The following is a 27,940-nucleotide window of genomic DNA, read 5'->3' on the forward strand; positions in this document are numbered from 1 at the left end:
GTTGGATAATAAAAAAAAATTCTTGGTAAGTAGGCCAGCAAGGCACTGGAAGCAACTTGGCACAAGGGATAAAATGTTGGGCTAGAAATCAGAAAGACTTGGGTTCAAATACAGCGTGATTAAAATGAACATATGTGGTAAATCTGTGTATTTGTTTGCAATTTTCTAAAGTCTGTTTCTTTGGTGTGTAAAAACCCTTACACACATACACATATTTGATTATGATTAGGAAAGTGCTCGTGTAGAGGACTGTAATTACTGTAGTCATTCAACATAAGAAAAGATAATTTGCTGAGTGTACCACATGGACACAATGAAAGCAGCTCCATTTTAGTTGAGCAATTCAAAACTTAGTAGGATTCACTTAATAGAAGTGAAAAAAAACTCATCATTCATTCTCTAGTTCATGAAGCATAATGATCTTAGATTCACTCCTAGAAATCTCTTCTGTGGGAATATTGTGTGTGGGAAGAGAGTTTGGGGAAGAAAACTTGAGTGTTACGGGTAATCTTACATTCAGTCTGATAATGAGGAAAATTGGACAGCCTAGTAGAAATGGAAATATGACCTTAGCATCCCTTGCCTAGCTTTAAAAATTACATGTATGTACATAGACACTATTAGGAAGTCTTTCGTGAAATTACAGAAACGAATTCTCTAGATATGATTTGTTTCAAAGAAACGGGAAATATCCAGAATAAGAACCTTTTGTATAAAATGCTCAACTTTTACTTAGAGATGGTGTAATAATTAGATAGAACTCTGGGCGCCGCTGTTGACCAATCAGGGAGAGAAATGAGAAATGCAGCCAGATCCCCAGCCCAACCCTCTCCGGTTCAAACTGCACAGAGCCCCAGAAGCTTGCACACGCTCAGAAGCAGTACAGAAACCCCGGAGACAAGCTGTTTGTCTTTAGGATTCTGGTGAATTCTGCTATTCCTTGCGACTGAAGGGACACAAGAGTTCATCCAGACAGAGAAACTGAAAAGGTACTTAAGAAAAATTTCTTAGCGAGAAAGTAATGGCGGTTCGGAGGATGCGCGAGAACTGCAGTGGGAGAGTCTTGTTTTGCTTTCTCCTGGGGACGCTGTGGGACGCCGGGTCCGGACAGATCCGCTATTCGGTACCCGAGGAGATGGAGAAGGGCTTTTTCGTGGGCAATGTCGCCAAGGATCTGGGATTGGAGCCTCGGGCACTGTCAGAGGGTGGAGCCCACATAGTCTCTAGAGGTAAGAAGCAGCTTTTCGCTCTGAATGTCAGAAGCGGCAGCTTAGTCACGGCAGACAGAATAGACAGAGAAGAGTTGTGTGGGAGAGCATCTGTGTGCATTGTTAACGTAGAGATTCTGCTAGAAGACAAAGTGAAAATTTATGGAGTCGAAGTGGAAATAACTGATGTTAATGATAACTTCCCCGGATTTGAGACAACGGAAACGGAAATAAAAATAATTGAAAAGGAAGTGTCAGGAACAAGGTTTCTTCTTCCCGAGGCTTTTGATCCTGATGTCGGAATGAATTCCCTCCAAAACTACCAGCTGAGTCCTAACCATCACTTCTCTCTGCATGTGCAGAAAGGGACAGACGAGGCCAAGTACCCGGAACTGGTGCTGGAGCGCGCCCTGGACCGGGAGGAGGAGCCTGCTCACCACCTCACTCTCACAGCCTTCGATGGGGGAGATCCGGTCCGCTCCGGCACCGCGCATATTCGTGTGACTGTCCTTGATGCAAATGACAACGCTCCGGTTTTTGCTCAATCCTTGTATACTGTGAGTGTTCCTGAGAATGTGCCGGTGGGAACATTGCTACTCACAGTGAACGCCACTGATCCAGATGAAGGAATCAATGGAAAACTGACTTATTTTTTCAGGAAAATAAACCAAAAAACTTCTCAGGTATTCCAATTAAATTCTTTGACTGGGGCTATAACAGTATTGGAAAATCTAGATTGTGAAGAATCTAGTTTTTATGATATAGATATAGAAGTCCGTGATGGTCCTGGACTTCTGGACAGAGCCAAGGTTCTGGTGAAAGTACTGGATGTGAATGACAACGCTCCTGATGTCACCGTCACCTCCGTTACCGGCTCAATTTCCGAAAATTCTTCTGCAGGGTCGGTGATTGCCCTTTTCAATGTGCACGACAGAGACTCTGGGGAGAATGGTCAGGTCACGTGCTCCATCCCAAAACACCTGCCTTTCAAACTCGAAAAGTCCTATGGAAATTATTATAGTCTGATGACCGACAGAGCCTTGGATCGAGAGCAAGTCTCCATTTACAACATCACCGTGACAGCCACAGATGGAGGGAACCCCCCTCTGTCCACTGACACTTACTTCTCCTTGCATATAGAAGACACCAATGACAACCCCCCGGTTTTTGTCCAGACATCCTACTCAGCGTATGTCATGGAGAACAATCCCAGAGGCAGTTCTATTTACTCATTGACTGCTCATGACTCCGATATCGGGGAGAATGGACACATCACTTATTCCATTACAGATGACTCGGTACACGGTGCACCTCTCTCCTCCTATGTTTCTATTAACTCTGAAACTGGTGTCCTCTATGCTCTGTGCTCTTTTGATTACGAACAGTTCCGGGAACTGAAGCTAGGAGTGATAGCCAGGGATTCTGGTGAGCCTCCTCTCGGTAGCAACGTGTCTCTGACTCTGTTCATCCTGGATCAGAATGACAATGCCCCAGAAATCCTGTACCCAGCCTTCCCCACAGATGGCTCTACAGGAGTGGAGTTGGCTCCTCGCTCTGCAGAGCCAGGGTACCTAGTGACTAAGGTGGTGGCAGTCGATGGAGATTCTGGTCAGAACGCCTGGTTGTCCTACCACCTGATCAAGGCCACAGAGCCTGGGCTCTTCTCCGTGGGCCTGCACAGTGGTGAAATCAGGACAGCCCGAGCCTTCGTGGACAAAGATGCCCTCAAGCAGAATCTTGTGATGACAGTCATAGATAATGGAGAGCCCCCTCTCTCTGCCACTGTCAGTGTCACAGTCGCAGTGGCTGACACTATTCCTGAGATCCTTTCTGATCTCAGCAGCCTGGCATCCTCACAGCCACCCAAAGACTCTGATCTCACCCTCTATCTGGTTATTGCTGTGGCTTCAGTGTCTTGTCTCTTCTTTTTCTTCATCATCATTTTACTGGGCCAGAGGCTTTACCAGTGGCAGACCTCTAAGATACTGGACTCCACAAGTGGACATTTTCAAAATATCCCTGTCTCAGAGTTTGTGGGCATAGATGGAGTAAGAGCTTTCCTGCAGTCATATTCTCATGAGGTTTCCCTCACCACAGACTCTAAGAAAAGCCAGGTGATGTTCACTCAGCCTAACTATGTGCATACTTTAACAATGCAGCAGAACTGTGAGAAAAAGGAGGCTCTATTAATATCTGATGATTCAGTTCTCTGTAAAGAGGATCAATCATTTATTCAGGTAAGCTTGTTTTTCCCTGATAAATTTGTTCTGGATCTGTTACTTCATATACTCTGAGTATTATTTTTCAGTTCTGTATTTTTTCATGGTAATTTAGAAATTTAAAAAATGCCTTAGAGGTAATTTAGCATGCAGGAATCCCTTTGTGTCATCCCTATTTGAACTATATACAAATTCTACTTTAACACTTTTAGTTACAAAGAATTCGGTACTCCCACAAAGTTGTCAATGTGGAATAGCATTAATTAGTTTGTGTTCACCTTTCCAGATAGGTGAAGTCTTGTTAATTCTAATTTGCTGTTTCAGTGTTCATGTATTAACTAAGAGGCAATATGTCATTGTAGAAAGTAAGCCTGCCAGATTTGCAGTTAGGAGAGACCAGCGTTCAAATCCAATTCCCATGCTTACTAATGTGTAACCACTAAACTTATCTAAGCTTCAGTTTCCTCGGATGTAAAATATAGATTATACCACGTTGTCTACTTGCTCCTAAAGGTAGTTGTGAAGAGCATATGAAATAATGCATTGTACTTTATACAACTTAAGATGTCATAAAAATTCTCATTCTCATTATTAATGATCATTGTTAGACTTTTGTCATCTGAAAAACAACAAACATGACTTTGCATCGATAAAAATATTGAAAAGATTATGACTGTTGTGGGAAGAGAAATGGAATGAGAGTCAGATCTAGTTCTGTCACTTTCCATTCTTTCCATCCCACTTTCCTCACCCAGAAAGTGAAGGAGTTTGACTATTTGGTCTTTGAAGTCATTTCCAGCTCTAAATAACCTATGATTTCTATATCAGATCAAACTTTCTTTTCAATGTAAACAGCATGTGATGGTGCTAAATATAAATACTGGGAGGTCCAATGCTCTTTCCAGCTTCAAATAAAGTTACTTGTCAGAATGCCAGTTTAAACTCTCATTAGTGGGGCAGCTAGGTGGCGCAGTGAGTAGAGCACCAGCCCTGGAGTCAGGAGGACCTGAATTCAAATTCGGCCTCAGACACTTGACACACTTACTAGCTGTGTTACCTTGGGCAAGTCACTTAACCCCAATTGCCCTGCCCCTCCCTTTCCCCCCCCCAAATTTTTTTATTAAATTACTTCACCTTGAAATAATGAAAGGAATGAGTACAAGAGCATCCTTATTGGAAATGCTATCCAGTTAAAAGGAATTATATTGTATTCATTTGCAAATATTCCCCAAATTATGCATTTTGTGAATGTAAACTACGTTATTGAATATGCGTTTCACATTTAATTCCATGGACCACCATTTTAAATGGGAAATAAGTCCAGGACGATAAGAAATTCTCAAGAATGAAATTCTCAAGAAACAATTCCTAGAAAAAAGTTAAAAAAAAAAGGAGTGTTGTCTGAAGATACAAATATGCTTGCTCAGGAAACTCATAGAGAAATTTGAGTGTTTGTTTTGGGATTTTGTAGCTTATTTCTTTTATTTGGTTTGGTTTGGTGAGGCAAACAGAGTTAAGTGACTTGGTCAGGGTCACAGAGCTAGTAAGCGTCAAGTATCTGAGGCTGGATTTAAATTCAGGTCTTTCCGTCACCAGGGCTGGTGCTCTATCCAATGCACCACCCCCTCTTAGATTGTTTTAAAGAATGTAGAGGAAAAAGAAGCAGGGGTAAGTAATGATGGGCAAGTACAAAAGCTAGGCAAGGTTGCATAAGAATTTATCAAGAGCAAAGCTCAGAAGTATTTGAAGCTAGTAAGAAGTATCAAAGAATACAGCAGAAGGTTCTTTTAAAGCTTTACTGAAAGAAAAAAAGCTCCAAGAAAGGCTCAAAGAGGTAAGGCTGCCTCTTTTGGTGGATGTGGTGGTGGTGGTAGTGGTGATGATGATGATGATGATGATGATGATGAGGATGATGATAATGATGGTAACAGGGAAACGCAGAACTACTCAGTTCTTATTTTGCTAATTTTATTTGACAAGGACAATAGTCTTTATATAGAACAAAATGGATAGAGATGAATTATATTGAAGGTTGATGAAATACTGGCAGATAATACAAAAATAAAAACTACTGGCAGCTGTAATTGCTGAAAGTTCATGGAAAATGTGAATGATATTCATTTTCCAAAAAATGGTAAAAGACGTTTCATTTTTCACAGTGGGGGAAGGGGAGATGATGGAGTGTTTGCTAACTACAGGCTAGTTAGCTTAACTTCAATTCCTTGCAAGGTCCCAGAATCTGTGACTGAGGGTGGTTAGTGAACGTCTTTAAAAAAAGAAGCAAAGATCACAAAAAAATCAGCAGGCTCCAACAAAAACAGCTCATTAATCCCTTTTTTATGGAATTGAAGGGCTGTCACACAGAAAAATGTATTAGACATATTCTGGTTGATCTCAGAGAGTTCAACTAGGAGTAACAAGCGTCAAAGCAGTGTTGTACAGAGGCAGATTAAGGCTTGATGTTAGGAAAAAGCTTTCCAGAAGTGGAATGGGCTACATTAATAGATTACCACTCACTACAGGTCTTCAAGCAAAGCCTGGATGATGATCTGCTTGGTACTGTAGAAGCTCTACTCTTTTTTTAGTTATAGATTGAACTACCTAGCCTTCGAGGTCCCTTTTAACTCTGGGTTCTTTGATTTTGTGATTATTCTTCTATATTTTTTTGGAAGGAATGCATTTTATTTTTAGAAGGCAACTCTATTATCTTTAGTTATTTGTATATTTTGAATTTAAGGAGTATGGATGAGGAAGTAAGTGAAAATTATTTATTTTAACTTAAGTTTTAGATGAATTTATTTTTTTAACTAATGCCTTTTAATTTTTATGTCACATTCATTTCTGAATGTAGCTCTTCTCCCTCCCTATCCAAAAGACCTTCTCTAAAGGCAAAGATTTTAAAGTAAGAAACAGCTGAGCAAAAACTAAGCAAGATCAAGAATGACACCCCTATTATCCTTTATGACATGGATTAAAGAAGGGCCCTCTCTCCAAAGAACACTATTTAAATTTTTTCCTGACATAAAAGAGAGGCTCTCGTGAGATACTAAGTGTACATGGATACACAGGCATTGCCCAAGAGTTTCTCCATAGTGAGGAAAAACCTAAACCCTGTCTCTTTAGAAGTTGGCCTTCCTTTAGTCTGTCAAAGAGGATATCAGAGGCTTCAAGGACTGATGGCTTATGCTACATTCCCCGTCTTTAGTCCCATACCTCCCTACAAAAGGATTGAGATGTATTTCCTCATTTCTACTCTGCTATAAAGCTTGGCCATTATAGTTACATAGTATTCCATTTCTTTGAGTGTTCTTTCCATATATATTGTTTTAGTCATTGTATATGTTATTTTTCTGGTTTTTTCTCACTCCATAATGAATTCCAAATTAGTGTGCTCCAGAGATTTATTAGTATTGTGAATTAGAATACTCCATAATGAAAGTTTTAAATACACCATTGTGATTCTTAGAAACAAATAATCTTTGTAACAATGATTCATTATAATCATCATAATTCCTTATGATATATAATCTCCTTGATAGAATATAAGTTTCTTAATATCAGGAACTGTTTCACTCTTGTTTTTGTGTTCCCATCCCCTAGCACAGAGCCCCTGGTAGATGCTATGTTTGTGAATTGAATTAAAATGACTAGCTATTGATTTATTGTATACAATGTTGTTACTATTTAAGAAATCTATGCCTTCTTTCAGTATCTACCACCTTATATCATATTAAATTCTTGGAGGATGTGGGGTACTTCTGGAAAGTTTCTCCATCTGCAATGTTTTTCTTTACTTGAGTAGATCAAAGTTGTCTTGGGATACTAAGGCAACAACATTATTGTAATTTATTCTAGTGTAGCCTTCTTGTTTTCATTCATGTTTGTTAGTGGTCTGCATTAATCTTAAGTGGGGAAATTATGACTTTCATTTTGCATTTGATTTTATGTTTTCCATGGTCTTTATTTTATTTTTGGAAGGTCACTATGCAGCTTATTGTTTCCTTTAGCTGAGGAACATTGCTAAGGTTGAAATAGATGTTGGAGGTTAAGCTGGTTTAGGTCTTCTGGCCCAAAATAAAAGATTTCTCATAAAAATGACAAAAAAATCTTCTAGATTATGGAAAGTAGCATAATGCATTCTAATTGGCTATCATGTCTTTTTGTTTGGAAAAGAGATAAGATATTTACTTATTGAGCAGGATATGCACTCCTTGGGCTCCTGATTGCTGCGTCGTTTTACATAGATTGAACTTCTTTGCAAAATGGTGAAAATCCTACTCTGTGCCTGTCTTTATCGGTTTCTAACGTCAATGCCAATAACTCCTTTTAACAGGTCAGATTTTAGTTGTTGCAATTACATTAAGATTTCCTTTCTCGTATTATCGTTTCTTCTAATTCGGTGCTCATTGTGACTTTTGTTCTAATAAGTGGTCTAAGTGCTTCATGATATATTATTCTGAAATGATTCCCACATTAATAAGCAATTATTTTCTGTATTTTAAGGTTATCCATTTTTAATGCTGTTAAGGGATTGCCTTGTCTATTGCTTTGTGACTCTCCTTTAAATTTTTTGTCAGTTTTACTGATGCCCTTTTTAATACCACAATTATTTCTCAACATATATCTACATCACCCTCTTTCTCCTTGAAAAAAGTATTCATGTGTAGACCTAAGTCTTCTGGGTAATTTACAATCATTTGGTCTTTATTGTTTCTTAACCCAGAGCTCATGCTCCCTTTTACCATTCTCTCCTATGCCCCTCTTTGCATTTAAGTCACCAAGTATATTTTTCCTTGATTTGAAGAATCTTGTCGAGTCCTTCATAAAATGTCTCTCTATATGAGTTCTCTATATGATGTTAGTGCAAAAGCTACAATTATATACATGGCAGTCTTTTCTCTGATTCTCACTCTGAGAGAAATGACTAAACATTCTTTGAAATTGTTTTTATGCCTCTGAATGTACTATGAATCCAATTGCCATAACTCCTTTATGTACTCTTCAAAGAAAGGACATACATTCTTCCATTTTTTTGTCTTCTGGTTTCATATGTGATGAAAGTGTCAATATTGATGTTATAGTTCACCTAATATTATCAGCGTTTTGGTCATTGTACTGAAATCTCATATTTCCAGTTCTGAGAGCTAAAGTAATGTTTGCAAATGTTCTATAAACTGCTCAATTCTCAACATCTCTGCATCCTTTTTCTGGTACTTGTTTCAACTATCTGGCTAGCAGCTGCTGTGGGGGGTGTAAAATCAACAACAACCAGCTCACAGAATGTTGCACGCCCAGGTTCTTTTGATCTGATTTACTAAGGAAAGCAACGTTAAGGGGTTAACAAGCTTACTTTAATTGAGCATACGGATACCATTCACTTAGTTCAGGGGGAAAAGCCAGCACCCTGAACTTAAGAGCAAATACAAACAAATTACAAACATCGACAGACAGGCCAAATACAATTCATAGTTACCAACATCTAAATTCAGCCCTGGAGTTCATAACAAGGGCTGGCCCAGAGTCATGCCTGAGGGTCAGAGCTCCAAAAAAGGAAAGCCAGCCCCTGGTTTTATCTCTTTTTCAGGGTAAAGGGTGAGTCACACATGCAACTCACCCATGTGACCTAAAATCATCACCAAGATGTGACTTAAACCCACATGGTCTAAAAGCCTCTGATGTCCCAAAATGTCACTCAAATCCATGTAAGCTAGGCTTTCCCCTCAGGCAAGGAGGTCATCAAGGACTCCTAATTTGATCAAGGAAATAAATGCCAAACTCTTCAAGGGCACTTGGTTGAACTAAGTGCTAAGAGCCCATTTTGATTGCCAACACAGTACTCTACCAGTCACTGAAGAAGAAGCAAAAGGAAGCCCACCCAAGACTGAAAGCCATTTTTAAATTTTTAATTGTTTTCCAGGTAGCTGTAGCCAAAGAATTCATGGCTTAGTGATTATAAGCCACTTTATATTTAACTAGACTGGTTCTCAGACAATAGATATGGTCTGTTCCTAGGACCATATTCAAAGCCTTTCCAACTTGTTAGACTCTTCCAGAGTCTTGGCTCCATTGTTAGAATCTTTAAGAGCCTAGAGTCATCACCATACAACAATGAAACATTTGTGTAGGATTTCTATGAAGGAAGAGTTCAACAATCACCAAAAAGAGATTGACCTAATCGTACATGGGAAAACTGGATGCAGAATGCACATCGTCCAGACTATGAGATGAATGGATGGGCAGCCCATTGATTTAGTCCATCAGAACACATCTAAAAAAGGCATTGGGGAAGGACACTTTACTGGAATCAGAACTGTTTAAGAAAAAAAGAGCAACCTGGATCAAATCCAGAAATTTACATTGTAAATTATTTTTTAAATTAATATATAAAGGATGAAAGTGTGCAGTTGACATCTGATGAGCTTAAGTAGGATGCAACATGTTTCCAATGAGAATTTGCAATGAGAAATAGCATGAAAGATACCAGCAAGGAAATTTAAGTCTGGAGAAAGATAGATCAATGATTTAGTGAGATAAAGGGACAACAGATAGACAAAATACTATCCTACTATACACTGAACATTAAAAGACCCAAAGCAAAAAAGGAGCCATTTTGTTTAAAGCCTGTCTGGAGGATTTGGAGAGGGGAAAGGAGTGGATGAAAATCATATGGTAGAAAAATATGTTGATGGGTTGCAACATGTGCCATGAGGAGGAGCCCTCATATTGGTAAGCTTAAAGAGGCATTGAGGTATTGATTAAGAAGCATAATGTAAATGGGATAAATGGAAATAGTAATCAACTAGGAAAGTTTCTGTTTTCTACATGATAAGCATTTAAAAAGTGTTCTAATGAAAGAATCAATGCATGGGATGAATAAAAGAAGGAAATAAAAAAAACTAAAGAGCTGGCAAAACCTAACTTACACCATATAAAGGGAGCAAGTTTTGTAGGCATGTTCTCAAACAAACACATCAATCTAAAATTTCCTAAAACAAATTTATTGAGGAAAGGGAAATTTTGCAAAGTGATGGGGAAAAAAATTTCAAAATAGCTGAAGGTAGCACTTCCAAATAGTACTTTTTCAGATTTACTAAGTATAGTATATACATTAAGAGGCAGCCTGGCTGCTAGACTCTAAGACAGGAAGACCTGGGCTCAAATCGCACCTCTGATACATACTGACTGTGGATAGTAGATAGATCATTTAACTTCCCAGTGCTTTCAGCAACTGACTAAGACCGTAAATTGCAGAGAAGATGGACACTTGCATTGTTAGACGTCCTTTCCTTAACCTAATTCCTACAATTTATACCAATAAAATCACCGTCCAATCCCAAATACATATATTATCTTACTTTATCCTCCTAGTGACTCTAGCTTGGTATTACTAGCCGCATTTGACAAAATAATAAAACTGAAGCTCAAAAAGGTTGTGATTAGAGACAGCATGATTCAGTGGAAAGAACGATGGATTTGGACTCAGAAGACCTGGGTTCAAATCCCAGTTCTGCCATTTGCTAGCAGCACGATGTGAACAAGTTATTTAAATTTCTCTGGGCTTCAATTTCCTTATCTGTAAAGACAAAGGGTTGGACTAGATAACGTTACTCTGTAAGGTCCCTTCCAACTCCAAATTCTTAAGACTGTGAGCTAGCGTCATATGACTTGTCTGTAGCTAATAAGACTCAAAAGCAAAATTTCAACCCAGGCCTCCCCTGAATCCAAGCCCTGCATTCTTTCTATTGGATCAGGCTCAAAACGAGCTTTGTTCACCAGCGACTCGCTGAAGCTCTTCGAACAGACACAGGGCGCCGCTGTCGGCCAATGCCAAGTCAGAAATAAAAGGGATCCCCTGGAGCTTCCTATACGGCTGTTTTCTGCACAGTCACAAGTAGCCCATTCCAGAAGAAACTCGGACTCGGTGCTCCGTAGATTCTGCCCCGGAACGTACTGTTTCATCTCACAGACAGCAATCACTGCCCTTCTTTCTCGTGAACTTTTACACTCCGGTAAGTGTTTGAAACAAGCCTTTTCCGGAACTGGAGAAGCAGCTGGGACTGAGAGGCTGAAGTATGAGAAGGATCACTGAGCGGAGGGGCTGGACCCTGTTTCCCTTCTTGACCTCTTTGTTCTGTCGGGCGCTTTCCGAGCACATCAGCTACTCTATTCCGGAAGAGATGGTGAAAGGATCGGTGGTGTGGAACCTCGCCAAGGACCTAGGGCTGAAGGTCCGGGACTTGTCGGCTCGGAAACTGCGGGTAAGTGCAAAGAGAGTCAGTGAAGAGAGCGGGGACTTACTGGTCAGTGACAGAATAGACCGTGAGGAGATCTGCGGGAGGAAGCCAGTGTGTGCCCTGGAATTTGAAACGGTGGCTGAAAATCCTTTGAACTTTTTCCGTATAACTGTAGTGATTGAGGATATTAACGACCATCCTCCGCGATTCAGTAGAAATATAATTGACTTGGAAATCAGTGAGTTAGCGCTGCCTGGGGTAACATTTGCACTGGAATCTCCTCGCGATCCAGATGTAGGTGTGAATTCGCTACTTCAGTATTTTCTAAGTCCAGATTCCCATTTCTCCTTACTGCCAAAGGAAAATCCGGATGGCAGTAAATACGCAGAATTAGTATTGGAAAAACCACTGGACAGGGAAAAGCAGAGCTCCTGTCTCTTGGTCTTGACGGCTGTGGACAGCGGGGTCCCAGTTCGAAGTGGTACAGTAGAGATCAGGATCAACGTCACGGACGCCAACGATAATTGGCCGGTCTTCAGCCAGGAAGTCTACAGGGTCAGTCTGCGAGAGAACCTGCCCGCTGGGTTGTCTGTGCTTCAAGTGACTGCCACGGACCAGGACGAAGGGAACAACGCGGAAATCACTTATTCTCCGCACAGTGGAGACAGTGAAACGCCTGTTCAGACTTGATGCTAAAAGTGGAGAAATATCAACTCAAGCAATACTCGATTTTGAAAAGGCAGAAGGTTACACTATTGTAATAGAAGCAAAGGATGGAGGAGGTCATACTGATCACTGTAAACTTCAAATAGAAATTCTAGATGAGAATGACAATGCCCCTGAGGTGACCTTCGCCTCAGTATCTAATCATATACCTGAAAACTCTATGCCTGCAACTGTTGTAGCCCTGATCAAAACACTTGACCCAGATTCAGGAGTAAATGGTGACGTATTTTGTCATGTAAGAGATAATGTCCCATTTAAAATATCCTCTTCCACCAACAACTTGTATAAATTAGTTACGGATGGTGCCTTGGACCGTGAAGAGACCCCGGAGTATAACATTACTATAATCGCCACAGACAAGGGAAACCCAGCTCTATCCACTAGCAAAATTCTCACCTTGCTCATTACAGATGTTAATGACAACCCCCCTGTTTTCCTCCAACCTTCCTATGTAGTTTACGTCCTCGAAAACAACCCCTCCGGAGCTTCTATCGCGAGTGTCTCAGCCACTGACCTGGATCTGGAAGGAAACGGCAGAGTGTCCTATTCCATTGTCAGCAGTGACCTGGCCCCATTGCCTCTGTCCTCCTACGTGTCGGTCAATAGCCACAGCGGCAATATCTTCGCACAGCTCTCTTTCGACTATGAGCAGGTCCGCACCTTCGAGTTAACTCTACAGGCCCAGGATGCTGGCTCTCCCGCTCTCTACGCCAATGTGACTGTGCGAGTGCTCTTCGTGGACAGCAATGATAACGCCCCAAATGTCCTCTGTCCTGCTCTGGGGCCAGACAGATCGGCCCTCTTCGACATGATCCCTCGCTCAGCTGAGCAAGGCTATCTGGTCACCAAGGTAGTGGCCATGGACGCAGATTCCGGACACAACGCCTGGCTGGCCTATCGCGTGCTGCAAGCCACAGATCCTGGGCTCTTCAGGCTGGGGCTGCGCACAGGAGAGGTTAGGAGTGCGAGGGCTTTAACTGACCAAGACGCTGCCCGGCACCGCCTTCTGGTCTCTGTGCAGGACGGAGGTCAGCCCCCTCTGTTGGCCACTGTGGCTCTGCACCTGGTCTTTGCAGACAACCTACAAGAGGCGCTGCCGGAGACGAGGGAGGAGCGCCCGGCTGCCTCAGACTCAGTCTGAGCTACAGTTTTACCTGGTAGTAGCTTTAGCTCTCTTCTCCGTGCTGTTCCTCACCGTGGTAACGCTAGCCATTGCCATTAGCTTAAGAAGGTCATCAAATCCTCCAATACTGAGCTGTTTTCAAGTGGATCTTTGTTCTAAGACTGATCCCAACGTCCCCACAAACTACAGTGAGGGGACTTTGCCGTATTCTTATAATCTATGTGCTGCTTCGGAAGTTGGAAAAGTGGAATATAATTTTCTTAAACTGACCAGAGAAATGGCTCCCCTGCAAGATTTACTCTCTAATGATCCCTCCATGGTCTTAAGTATCAGTGATGAAAAGAAATAGGTCATCTCTGACTTGGTTATATCTCCTCACGTGAGTTTCTTCATTCACTTTTTTAAAAATGTTAATATTTTATAGCATTTATCTAGTTTTAAAAAGCCGAACAGAGGGGCAGCTAGGTGGCGCAGTGAGTAGAGCGCCGGCCCTAGAGTCAGGTGGACCTGAGTTCAAATTCGGCCTCCGACACTTGACACACTTACTAGCTGTGTGACCGTGGGCAAGTCACTTAAACCGCAATTGCCTGCCTTCCCCCCTGCAAAAAAAAAAGTCTAACAGTGTAATCCTTATTTTTTAAGGAAAAATCTTTATTACCTACTCCCCCTTATGAAGTAGTGTATTCTGGTACTTCCACCAAAGCCATACTATTAAGTTCTTGAAAGCTATGCACTAGGAACACAATCTCTCACAACTTGTGGCAGGCTTGAAGCCTTCAAATATGGTCGGATAATAGACTGTATTTGTACCGTTGGAAGATGATTTTAGTTAAATTCAGAGAGCCTCATCACTGGTTCGACTTTTGTATAATTAATTGTTTTACCACACCAACTCTCCACTGCTATCTACTATGTCTTGGAGGAGTTTCTAGCCTCTGGTGTGGGAGGAACACTCATACCCAGGAAATCACAAATCCTTGGAGTATTGGCTTATGTGTATTCTTTGTAACAAAATAACAAATAATTTTGAGAAATCAGAGCATTCCTTAATATCCTAGGGTTTTCCCCATTCCAGCATATGTGCTAGTTAGACTTCCATCAAGATAGAAAAATATTGTTTTCCAGTCAAAGTTTCTGCTATAAAATTTGTCAGGGATACCAGCTGAGGTTTACTGCCTAACTTAATATTCTTAAAAGTATTACAATTATTATTCACCACCCCCATATCATGCTTAGAATTGCAAACCTCCCTCTTCCAACGAATTCATGATAAAATATTTTCGGGACAGTATAAGGAAATGGCATCGTGATTATTCATGTTCTAGTCAGATCTCTCCTTTTGAACAGATATTGTTGGAAATATTGATGTTGTAACTAACATAGAGATAATGAAGTGTGAATATTTGGGAAATAGGAATAGCATATTTAATTTTCTCAGGTCTTTCATCTAAGTTAATGTAATGTAGAAATCTATAAGTCATAGATGCATTCTACTCTGTTGGGTATTTATTGTGCTTTTATAAGTCACCCATTTTATATCCTCTAGTTTAGCAGACATAATAATATAGGTATTCATTCTCTTCATCACAAGAATTCTGTTTCTTGTGAATAGCTTTGTCATCATTACTAAGGCTTAAAGGAAATTCCCAAAATCTGTTTCTTCTTTTGGAAAATATCTCATTTTTGGATCGAGAAAGATCTATTGTATTTTCAGGTTCTAAGGAATACAGGATGAAAAAATGGGCATGAGAATATACAAGCTAAACAAATAAAGCAGCATTTCTAAAGAACTGAGGGTGTATTTATGATCCCAGATAAAGAGGGCATATATTATAATATACAAATATATCCATTTAATTGACATAATATAGTACAGCAGCAATTGCTTTTGAAGTGTATAAAGTGCTGGCCCTGGAGTAAGGAAGACTTGAGTTCAAGTCTGACCTCTGGACTTACTGGTTGTGTGACCCTGGGCAAGTCACTTAACCACTGTCTGTCTTAGTTTCCTCAGCTGTAAAATGGAAAGAATAGTACCTACCTCACAGGGCTGTTGTGAGGATCAAATTCAATCCCTCCCCAATTTCCAGATCTGTATTAAACAGAAAAGGATGACCAGGATTTTCTCAAGTAAGGTCAGAGGGCAATAGGAAAACCTAAGGGGAAAAAATCTCCACTTGGTGAAAAAGAGGTGTCTTTGTTTCTCTGTCACATAAATCATTGCTGAAGAGAACATGGGGGATAGATTTACATTGAGAATTCCTGGAATGTTTCTGCTGAGTCTCACGATGAAGAATAAGAAAACGAAAGCCCCAAGGAAGAAAATAGAAATAACCACAGGATAATGAATTTTAGAGGTGAAAAAGAATCCAGCATTCAACTAGTTCAACCTATGTGCAAAAAAGGAATCCCAACTACAACATATTTTACAAGTGATCATCCACCCTGTGCTTCAAATATCCAGTGAGAAGGAAACACACTGAATCCCAAGTCTACCCACCCCACATTAAGCTAGCTTTAATGATTAAGAAGTTTCTCCTGGTATTTGCATCTTTGCAGCTTCCACCCATTGCTCTGACTTTTGTCATCTGGAGCCAAACAAAATCAATCTAATCTCTCTTCTATGGTACAGTCTTTCCAATACTTGAAAACATCTTTCATGCTTTCCTGAGTCTTTTCTTCTCCAGGATGCACTTCTCCAGTTACTTCAACTGAGCCTAGATTCCAGGCCTTTCACCATCCCAATTGAGTTCCTCTGAATTTTAGTTGTTGTTCAGTTGTGTCCAACTCTTTGTGACCTCATTTGGTGTTTTCTTGGCTTGAGATACTAGAGTGGTTTGCCATTTCTTTTTCCAGCTCATTTTACAGATGAGGACACTGAGGCAAACAGGGTTAAGTGACTTGCCCAGGATCACACAGCCAATAAGTGTCTAAGGCTGGATTTGACTCTTGACTCCAGGCCCGTCACTCTACCCACTGTGCCACCCAGCTGCTCCTCTGAACACTCTAAAGTTTATCAATATCTTTCCTAAATCATGATGCCAAGAACTGGACACAATGTTGCAGATGTGGTCTGAGTAGAATTTCACCTGAGAAGAATTTCACCTTATTACCAGAAGTGTTTCTCTTAATGGAGTGCAAATTATTGTGGCTGTCACGTCATACATGGCTATTTCATATTGATTTTATGTTTATATAAATGTAGACATACACACATATATGTATGTTATATATAACATAATATATATACCCAACTTGCGATATACCTAGATCTTTTTCAAACTGCTATCTAATCATGCCCTAAACCATCTTGTACTTGCAAAGCTCATTTATTGAACGAAATTGTAAGACTTCCCACGTGTTCTTATTGACTTTTACCTTCCTAGATCCTTACTCCATCCTAGATCAGGTCAGGTGTTTCTCCAGCTTTGAGTCACCTGAAAATATAATAAGTATGCTATCATATCTTGCCTTTACCCAAGTCATCGATAAAAAAGCAAATGTTAAGCAGCTTATTGTCAAACTGGTTTAACCAGAAGAAAGGTAGAGAGTATTTTCAGAGGGAAATAGCCACAAATACTTACAACGTGCTTTGGATCATCGCTGCATTTTAGATCATAACAAAGATATTGTTTTTAATTATGTTTAAAAGAAACAAAGAGATTATTAGAGAAAAGATTCTGAACAATTTCCTTTACTTGATGGTGCTGGTAACAGTTTGAGACTCTGGGCGCCGCTGTTCACCAGTCAAGGAGAGAAATATACCGAGAGATACAGCCGGACTATCCCCGCCCTCCAGCTTCTAAGACACCAGCAAGTCATACATAGAGCAGCAGAGGTTGCTCGGAAATTCAGCCCCCAAGTCTTCTGAACTCAGAAATCCACTGGTTAATGCTGATTGCCTCATCTCCGAGGAACACCCCGCTACTCGGAATATAGTTCTCTAGACAAAACAATTCCGCCGAGCTGCAGCAATGGCAGCTGAACAGAAGCTCGGCAACCACAGAAGACAAGTCATTTTGCTTTGCTTTCTCCTCGAGACGCTTCGGGAGACAGGAGCCAGGAAAATCCTTTACTCGGTGCCCGAGGAGATGGAGAAGGGCTCTTTTGTGGGCGACATTGCCAAGGACCTGGGGCTGGAGCCGTGGGAGCTGTCCGAGCGCGGAGCTCGCATAGTGTTCCGAGGTAGGACTCAGCCTTTTGCATTGAATGTCAAAACAGGCAGCTTAGTTACAGAGGACGTAATAGACAGGGAAGAGCTCTGCGCCCAGAGCGCACAGTGTTTGGTAGGTTTTGAGCTTCTAGTTGAGGATAGAATGGACCTGTATTCCATAGAAGTGGAAATAAAAGACATTAACGACAACACCCCTCGTTTCCAGGCGGAAGAATTAGATGTTAAAATCAATGAAAATGCAGCCCAGGGAGAACAATTTGGGCTCCCCAGTGCGTGGGATGCAGATGTGGGAGTGAACTCCCTCCAGAACTACGAACTGAGCCCAAGTAATCATTTCTCCCTGCTTGTGCGAACTGGAGAGGATGGGGCCAAGTATTCGGAACTGGTACTGGAGCAGGCCCTAGATCGAGAAGAGGAGCCCGTTTACCACCTCACCCTCATGGCCTCAGATGGGGGAGATCCAGCACTCTCTGGTACCGTCCGCATTCGCGTGATTGTCTTGGATTTGAATGACAACACGCCAGTGTTTACTCAGTCTATTTATCATGTGAGTGTTTCAGAGAATGTGCCAGTCGGAACTGTGCTACTCAGAGTGAACGCTACTGATAGGGATGAAGGATTCAACGGGGAAGTAACATATTCATTCCAGAATCTCAAAAGACCAGTTTCAGATATTTTTTACTTAGATTCCCATACAGGAGAAATAGTAACAAAGCAGTCGTTGGATTATGAAAAAACTAAGCTTTATGAGTTAAAAATTCAAGCCAATGATGGACCAGGGCTCTCTGGGAGCGCAAAAGTGTCTGTTAAGGTCGTGGATGTAAATGACAACGCCCCAGAAGTGACCGTCACTTCTTTCACCAGCTCAGTCCCGGAAAACTCTTCACCTGGGACAATCGTTGCCCTTTTCAATTTACATGACCGAGACTCTGGGGAAAATGGTTATGTCATTTGTTCGATCCCGGCTAACCTGCCTTTCAAACTCCAGCGGTCTCTTAGTAATTATCAACGTTTGGTGACTGAAGGAGTTCTGGATAGGGAGCAGATCTCCGAATATAACATCACGATGACGGCTTCTGATCAGGGTACTCCTCCTCTTTTTACAGTTACTCAACTTTCTCTGAGAATTACAGACATCAATGACAACCCTCCCAGCTTTAGTCAAACATCTTATTCTGTCTACATTCTGGAGAACAACCCCAGAAGTTCATCTATCTATTCCATGACTGCCCGTGACCCGGACAGTGAAGAGAATTCCCGTATCACTTACTCCATTGAGGGTGACGTTCAGAGAGACTACGTCTCCATCAACTCAGAGACAGGTGTCATCTATGCTCTTCGATCCTTCGATTATGAACTGGTCCAACATTTGCAACTACGAGTAATAGCCCGAGACTCTGGGGACCCGCCTCTCAGCAGCAATGTTTCTCTGACTCTGTTCATCCTAGATCAGAATGACAATGCCCCCGAAATCCTGTACCCCACTTTCCCCACGGATGGCTCCACTGGAGTAGAGTTGGCCCCTCGCTCTGCAGAGCCAGGTTATTTGGTAACCAAAGTGGTGGCAGTGGATAAAGACTCAGGACAGAACGCTTGGCTGTCTTACAGTCTCCTCAAAGTCACTGAACCTGGACTTTTCTCAGTGGGACTGCACACAGGAGAAGTCAGGACTGCCCGGAACTTTGCAGACAAAGATATCCTTAAGCAGAAGCTGGTGGTTGCAGTCACAGATAATGGGGAACCGTCTCTATCTACCACAGTCAGCATCACAGTAGCTGTAGCTGACAGCATCCCTGAGATATTCTCCGACCTCAGCAACCTAGAAGCTCCTAAGTCTTCAGATGACTCTAGCCTCACATTCTACCTGGTTATTGCTGTAACTGCTGTGTCCTGCTTGTTCTTAATTTTCATCATTGTCTTATTGACATTCAGACTGTGCCAGTGTGGGACATCACAGCTGTTGGAGTCAACTAATGACTATGTTGGAGATGTCCCTGACACTCAGTTTGCTGGGATGGATGGAGTACGAGCTTTTCTTCAGACGTATTCCCACCAGGTTTCCCTTAGCACAGACTCTCCAAAGAGCCAGTTGATCTCTCCCCAACCCAACTATGCAGATACCCTTCTAAGTATTCAGAGCTGTGATAAAAAAGAACCTTTATCAACAACCAGCGATTTGCAAGAATGCAAAGATGAATCTGCTTTTGTCCAAGTGAGTTTAATTCTTTCCTACTCTCTGCTCTGAAGGAAGATATATTCCTGGGGTTTTCGTTTGCCTTTTTTTTTGAGATAACAGATGATTAAAATTTTCATTTGAAAGATATTTAAAAGTATATTGGATTTGGTTCGGTTTACTCTCCTGCTGATGTTTAAAATATGAACTATGTAGGAAGGCATTCTTTATGGTTTTACTTGTTTGAGGGATGAGACCTTTTCCCTGTTATTTATCCTATACTTCCACTATTTTAAATTTATTTTAATTTCATTGACATCTTTTGTTTTAGATCACATTTGTTTATGAATATATATTCCTTCCTCTATCCCTCCCTAGCAAATCAACTCGTGTAACAAAGAGGGGGGGGGGAACAAAAAGGCAATGCAACAAAACCAACAAAACAAAAACATAAGCCCATCAACCGTTTTAAACAATTCATGCAATATTTCATACCTACAGTCTTTGCAAAGAAGAGAGGGAGTTGTATTTTCTCAATTCTTCTCTAGGGTCAAATTTGGTCATTTACTGATGGCATTTAGTTCCTCCTTTTATTTTGTTATTTCCATCTGTTTTGTAGTAGTCATTGTGCGTATTGTTATTATTATTACTTCACTTTGCAACAGTTCATATGTTTTCCCATACTCTTTGAATTTTCATTGTCATAAACAAATGTGCTTTACATTGTGCCTCCCATTGAGAAGCCAAAGAATATAATACAAACTATACATGCTAAGTCATGCAAAACATATTTTCATATTAGCCATGTTGCATCCCCCCAAAAAAACAAGAAAAATCAATAAAGTGGAAAAAAATTCTTCAATCTGCCTTCAGAGCTCATCAATTCTCTCTCTGGAGGTGGATAGCATTTTTCACTATGAGTCCTTTGGAATTGTCTTGGGTCATTGCATTGATCAGAGTAGCTAAGTCTTTCACAGTTGATCATTGTTACAGTATTGCTGTTACTGTGCACAAATGATCTCCCAGTTCTGCTTACTTCACTTTGCGTCAGTTCGTATAAGACTTCTCGGTTTTTTTCAAACCATTCTCCTTGTTAATTTTTACAGCACAACGGTATTCAACAGCATCGTATACCACAACTTGTTCAGCTATTCCCAATATATGGGCATTCCCTCAATTTCCAATTCTTTGCTACTTCAAAAAGAACTTCTATAAATATTTTTGTACATATAGGTCTTTCCCCCCTCCCACACTTTTTAAAAAATTTCTTTGGGATTCAAACCTAGTAGTGTTATTTCTGAGTCAAAGAGCGTGCACAGTTTTATGGGTCTTCGGGCATAGTTCCAAATTGTTCTCCAGAATGATTAGACCAATTCACAAGTCCATCAACAATGCATTAGTGTATCCGGTTTTTTTTTTTCAGAACCCCTCTAGCATATGTCTTTTTCCTTTTCTGTCATGTTAGCCTATCTTATGGGTGGGAGCTATTTTAATTTGATGTCTCTAATTATTAGTGATGTAGAGCATATTTTCATAGGACTGTTGATATCTTTAACTTCTTCTGAAAACTTCCTGTTCAGATCCCTTAACCATTTATCAATTGGAAAATGGTTCTTATTTTTGTGAATTTGGCTTGGTTCCTTATATATTTGAGAAATGAGGTCTTTATCAGAGAAACTTGCTGTAAAAAAAAATTTCCCCAGTTTCCTGCTTTCCCTCTAATTTTGGTTATATTTGGTTTTGTTTCGGCAAAGCCCTTTTAATTTAATGTAATCAAAATTATGTATTTTACTTTCTATGATCCTCTCTATCTCTTGCTTAGTCACACAATCTTCCCTTATCCATAGACCTGACAGATAATTTTTTCCATGCTCCCTTAATTTGTTTATGTCATCCTTTATGTCTGAATCATGTACCCATTTTTGATCTTATCTTGACATTCTATGTGAGATCTCGGCCTATGCCTAGTTTCTACCAAACTGCTTCCTAATTTTCCCAGCAATTTTTGTTAAATAGTGAGTTCTTGACCCACGAGTTTGGCTCTTTGGTATTTTCAAACTCTAGAGTGCTATAGTCACTTACTTCTGTGTATTGTGTACCTAATCTAGTCCACTAATCAACCACTCTTTTTCTTAACCAGTAATAGATTGTTTTGATGATGACCACTTTGTAATATAGTTTGAAATCTAGTACTAGTAGACTGCCTTCTTTTTTTTCTATTGATTTTCTTGATAATTCTCGACCTTTTGTTCTTTCAGGTGAATTTTTTCATTATTTTTTCTAGCTCTATAAAATAATTCTTTGGTAGTTTGGTTGGCATGGCAGTAGGTAGACGTGTCATTTTATTATATTGGCCTGGTCTATCCACCAGCAATTAATATTTCTTCAATTATTTAGATCTGTCTTTGTGTGAAAAAATATTTTCTAATTGTGTCCTTATAGTTCCTGAGTGTGTCTCAGCACCCTAGGTAAGACTCCCAAATATTTTATACTGCCTGTAGTTATTTTTAAATGGAATTTCTATTTCTATCTCTTCCTGCTGGGTTTTGTTGATAATATATAGAAATGTTGTTCATTTATATAGGTTTATCCTACAATGTTGGTGAAGTTAGTTGTTTCAATTAGATTTTTTAATTGATTTTCTATGATTCTCTAAGTATACCATCATATCACAAAGAGTGATAGCTTTGTTTCCCTTTTATCTGTTTTGTTCCTTCTATTTTTTCTTATCTTATTGCTATAACTAACATTTCTACTACAACCTTGAATAAGGTGATAATGGACATCCTTTCTTCACCTCTGATCTTATTCGGAAAACTTCTTGTTTATCCCCATTACAGGTAATGCTTGCTCTTGGTTTTAGATAGATACTATTTATCACCATAAGACAAGCTCCATTTATTCTTGGTTTTAACAGGAGAGGGTGTTTTATTTTGTCAAAAGCTTTTCCTGCATCTTTTGACATAGTCATGTGATTTTTGTTGTTTTTGTTATTGATATGGTCAATTATCCCTATAGTTTTCCTAATATTGAACCAGCCCAGCATTCCTGGTATAAATCCCACCCAGTCATAGTATAGGATCTTTGTGAATCGATGAGTGATTGAATGTGTTCATTAGTCTACTTGATTACTCATTACTGTAAGAAGCATATGTTAAAACTGCCTAAGTTGTACAAGGTCACTTAATTTTTACAACCTATTTCTTAAATGAGGAATGAAAGGTGACTTGTTTAGCTTTTTTCTGAGTATAATTTCAATTGCATAACTACACAAAGTTAGCAGCACTGGGCAAATTCCCAGGCTATTCAGAAGAAGCTCAAGGATAGGTTTAAAGCAGATTCTTGGTCTGAGATTCAATATAGAGCTATTTTGAAAGTCTTCATCAGTCTTCTAAGCTCCTTAAAAGTAAGCATTTGAATATCTCTTATCTCTCCATTCCTCCTAGACATTGTGTTGTCAGTGTGTGGTATGTGTCAGTATTTGAAGAAGGTGCTCATATTGATAGATATTCAACAAAGAATCACTGTAATGATATTTGGTCAAATAAAAAAGGAAACCTGACCAGAAATAAAAATAGCTTATCAAGTGGCTGACACTTATTATTTTATTAGAAAATGAGGTGAAGTGACTTAATGTGGTGATGTGTGTGTTTGATTATGTCTGGTCAATTACATACTTGATGCTATTAAAAAGAAAGTTTGGTGTTTTGCTACATTTTGTAGTGTTAACTTTGAGATACACTGTGTGTGTGTGTGTGTGTGTATATATATATATATATATATATATATATATATATATATATATATGATGCCCAAACAATAAGGTGATTCAATTGAATCAGTCAAATAACTCTTCAAACCAACGAAAGTTGCAATCAAAACCTGATGCCATTTAATTGTGTATTCATACAGTATTGGCTGACACAACAGATATTGCTTTTTAGTAGTTATCCCTATAATGTCGAAAAGGGCACAATTTTGTGGGTCTTCTGGTAATTTGACATAAAAATGATTGAGTTTCCCTGTCTTCTTTTATCGTACAATGAATTGCGAACCTGTTGTAGTATCTGAGGATCGTGTCATTTGTGAGAAAATCTTATGAAAGTTTTCTTGATGTTTATGAAATTCCTGACAGACTGAGAGAAAAATATAAAAAATACATTCATCACGTTAAAAAAAAAAGAAAAAGAAAAACTGTTCACTGTTTCATTCCCGACCCCAAAGAGCTCCTAAGTATTCAGTGAAGAGGGGGCAACTCATTAGATAAGTTGTCTCCATACTTTTTGACCCAATACAGAATGGGCAGACTAATAGCTTTCCTTAGAGTGCAAGAAATGGTCCAAATAAACTTCCAGTGATCTTGATGTTCACATCACTCTTCAATGGCAAAAATAGGAGTTTAGAAAGTACTTATTCTGTGAATTCATACCATCGTGCCTAAAATTATTTTTTAGGGAGCTTGGAGAGAGTTAGGTGCCTTCCTGTTGTCAAACACTTGAGGACTGATGTAGGTACTAGAAAATATTAAATATTGTGCATTCAAACATGAAGAGAGTCTTTTTCTTAATGGAGAACAAAATGTATAAAGGGATAGTGAAATATGGAAATCAGAGACGGCAACTATGATCAGCATAGATATGCTAGAGTGCTTTACTTTGAACCTCACAACTTTGTGGAGGAGTGCATTATTATCCCCCTTTGACGAAACTGAGATTCCGAGTCTTTTGCTCAGTCCCAGTTGCTTAGAGACAGGATTCGAACCCATCATTCTATCCGCTGTGGCATGGTTTTCAATTTAACTAGGTTACACAGCTTTCTATGAGATTTTGTCCGTGGAGACGCACTACAGTAAGTGTGTATTATATCTGTGCGGACTTAAAGTAGAAATGGTGGATAATGCTCAAGAAACCTAACAAGGGCAAAAATCGTTTGAATGTATTATAGCTGGAACCAAAGGCTCCTTAACAGAAAAAAGAAAAAAAACGCTGGTGGCTCTTCTGATACTCTGGAAAGAGTAAAAATTATGTAGAGACACAATTAAGGCTTTGATATTTCAAAACAATGAATTGCTGCATTGGGCAGAAGCCGAAAATAATTTTTAGCTGGATATACTGATACGTCAAGGACTGCAGTTTCCACTGAGGACTCTGAGCGCCGCTGTCGGACAGCACAGAGGCAGAGCTGAAACATCCATTTGTGGGAACTTCCTGCTGGTCGATTCTTTGTGCAGTCACAGAGATCACATCTTAGAGGAGAGTCAGCATTCAGTCCCTGGCGCTAGCTACGCCGGAGACCCTGCATGGATTCGTCGCCACAGAGAGTAGGAGTACTCACCCTTAGTCACAGAGACTCTTAAGGGAAGGCGAAACCAGACTTCCCTAAATGGGAGATAAAGCTGGATAGAGAAAGAAGAATGGAAAACCAGACGGGCAGGGTACTGAAGCCGCAGGTACTGTTTCCCTTCTTGGTGTCTTTGTTCTGTCTGGCGGTTTCGGATCAAATCTTCTATTCTGTTCCAGAAGAAATGGCAAAAGGGTCTGTGGTTTGCAACCTCGCTAAGGATCTGGGGCTGGAGGTGCGGGACTTGCGGTCTCGGAAACTGCGGGTTAGTGGAGAGAGAGAATACTTTACTGTAAGCGCAGAGAGCGGGGAACTAGTGATCAGGGAAAGAGTAGACCGAGAACAGATATGCGGGAAGAAGCCTGTGTGTGCCCTCGATTTCGAAGCAGTCGCTGAAAATCCACTAAATTTTTTTCACATAACGGTGGAGATAGAGGATATAAACGACCATTCACCACAATTCGGTCAAGATGCCTTTGATTTGCAAATAAGCGAATCTACCCTGCCAGGGGCCAGATTTATCCTTGTAACAGCACAGGATGCAGATGTTGGCATCAATTCTCTTCAGAAATACCACATCAGTCCCAACGCTGATTTCTCACTAGTGAATAAACAGAATAAAGATGGCAATAAATATCCAGAACTGGTATTGGAGAAGTCCCTAGATCGGGAGACACAGAGTTCTCATCAGTTGTTCCTAACTGCTGTGGATGGTGGAGACCCTGCTCGAAGCAGCACCGCTCAGATCCGGATCAAGGTCACAGATGCTAATGATAATGCACCAGTCTTCAGCCAGGACGTCTACAGAGTCAGTCTCCCAGAGAACCTGCCCCGGGGCTTTTCCGTCCTGCAAGTGATGGCCACAGACAAAGATGAGCTGGTCTACGCAGAAATCACCTTCTCTTTCCGAAGCACGGGTCAAGACTATTTGCTGCACACAGGGGTATTTGATCTGGATGTTAATAGTGGGGAAATTACAACTGCAGAGAGTATCGATTTCGAAAAAAACAAAGACTACTCACTAGTGGTGGAAGCGAGGGATGGAGGTGGACTGGTTACACAGTGCACAGTTGAAATTGAAGTTTTAGACGTAAATGACAATGCTCCAGAAATTATATTACAATCCATACCCTCCGTAATTCCAGAGGACGTTTTGCCCAACACCGTAATTGCATTGATCAAAACTCGTGATAAAGACTCTGGACACAACGGAGAGGTCTCTTGTAAAATAAAAGGTAATGTCCCATTTAAAATATCATCTTCTTCAAGAAACTCTTATAAATTAATGACAGATGGACCCTTGGACAGAGAGCAGATCCCAGAGTATAACATCACGGTGATCGCCATAGACAAAGGAAGCCCCTCTCTATCCACCAGCAAAATCCTCACCCTGGTTGTTGGTGACGTTAATGATAACCCTCCTGTGTTCCTACACCTTTCTTATGTCGTTTATGTCCCTGAAAACAACCCCTCTGGAGCCTCCATTGCTGGAGTCTCGGCCTCTGACTCGGACTTAGAGGAGAATGCCCAGGTGTCCTATTCCATCATCGGCAGTGGCCTAGCTCCTGTGTCACGATCCTCCTATGTGTCTGTCAGTGGCCACAACGGGGACATCTTCGCTCAGAGCTCCTTCGACTATGAACAGATCCAAACTTTCGAGGTGATTCTTCAGGCCTGTGACTCAGGCTCTCCGGTCCTCTGCGCCAATGTTACCCTGCAAGTGTTCGTCTTGGATCGAAATGACAACGCCCCAAACATTCTCTACCCTACCTTGGGCCCAGACAACTCAGCCCTCTTCGACATGGTCCCTCGCTCAGCTGAACCAGGCTACCTAGTCACCAAGGTGGTGGCGGTGGACTCTGACTCGGGACACAACGCTTGGCTGTCCTATCACCTATTGCAGGCCACGGATCCCGGGCTATTCAGTCTGGGGCTGCACACGGGAGAGGTCCGAACAACGCGGGCTTTAACTGAAAAAGACTCTACCCGGCACCGACTTCTGGTCTCTGTGCAGGACGCGGGGCAGCCCCCTCTGTCGGTTACTGTGGGTCTGCACCTGGTTTTTGCAGACAGCCTGCAGGAGACGCTGCCTGAGATGAAAGAGGAGCACTCTGATATATTAGACCCTCAATATGAGTTACAATTTTACTTGGTAATATCTTTGGCTCTAGTTTCAGTGCTATTTCTAGTCACAGTGATTCTGGCCATCACACTACGTCTTCGGAAATCCTCCAGTCCCAAAGTGTGGGGTTGTTTGCAGCCAAATCTTTGCTCTAAGTCTGGACCTGGCCTTCCCACAAACTACAGTGATACTTTGCCTTATTCCTACGATCTCTGTGTGACCATGGACCAGGGAAAGACAGCGTTTAAAGTTCCCAAATGCAATGGTCCCTTAAATCCAGGACAGGATCTCCTTTCCTTTGATTTATCTCGGCCTTCATATCCACTTTTTGGCGTCAACGATTCAACTTCCTACCCTGAGACTCTAGATATGGTGAGCTTTCGTTTGACTATCTTTTCTTTTTCATTGTTCTATTCAATTTGCACATTTCCTCCAAAATATATATCTTTATCATAGTTTGCGACTCATTTCAGGAAAGTCATAGCCTATCACAATCTAGTAATCTTGGTTTTGCCATTTCAGTCTTCAAAGCATTTTATTTTCCTGGCCAAAGCTGCGCATTTATTTTATATACACACCTACCCTGGTATGGGTAGTTTGACAAATTCAAGAAATATAGTATTG

General features: G+C 40.6%; 2 protein-coding genes across 6 annotated transcripts in view; both read left to right on the forward strand.

The window, feature by feature from the left end:
- Positions 1 to 27,940, forward strand: part of LOC118842908 (protocadherin gamma-C5-like) — a 169,134-nt gene that overhangs the window by 34,145 nt on the left and 107,049 nt on the right. Inside the window, exon 1 of one of the 5 annotated variants that reach the window (XM_036750241.1) lies at positions 966 to 3,445. The exons of 2 other annotated variants lie outside the window; for them this stretch is intronic. In XM_036750241.1, coding sequence (XP_036606136.1) covers positions 1,022 to 3,445 — 2,424 coding nt within the window. In that variant the 5' untranslated portion in view covers positions 966 to 1,021. Of the gene's footprint in view, positions 1 to 965; positions 3,446 to 17,317; positions 19,894 to 25,267; positions 27,689 to 27,940 lie in introns of those variants that run through there. 2 more of the 5 variants (XM_036750244.1, XM_036750242.1) reach the window with 2 other exon arrangements.
- On the forward strand, positions 11,500 to 13,859 carry LOC118841160 (protocadherin gamma-B1-like). Its single transcript, XM_036748555.1, is given in 3 exon segments — positions 11,500 to 12,311; positions 12,313 to 13,518; positions 13,520 to 13,859. Coding segments are annotated over 3 exon segments (2,358 nt in total).

Source organism: Trichosurus vulpecula, chromosome 3 (assembly GCF_011100635.1).
Source record: "Trichosurus vulpecula isolate mTriVul1 chromosome 3, mTriVul1.pri, whole genome shotgun sequence".
Lineage (NCBI taxonomy): Eukaryota > Metazoa > Chordata > Mammalia > Diprotodontia > Phalangeridae > Trichosurus > Trichosurus vulpecula.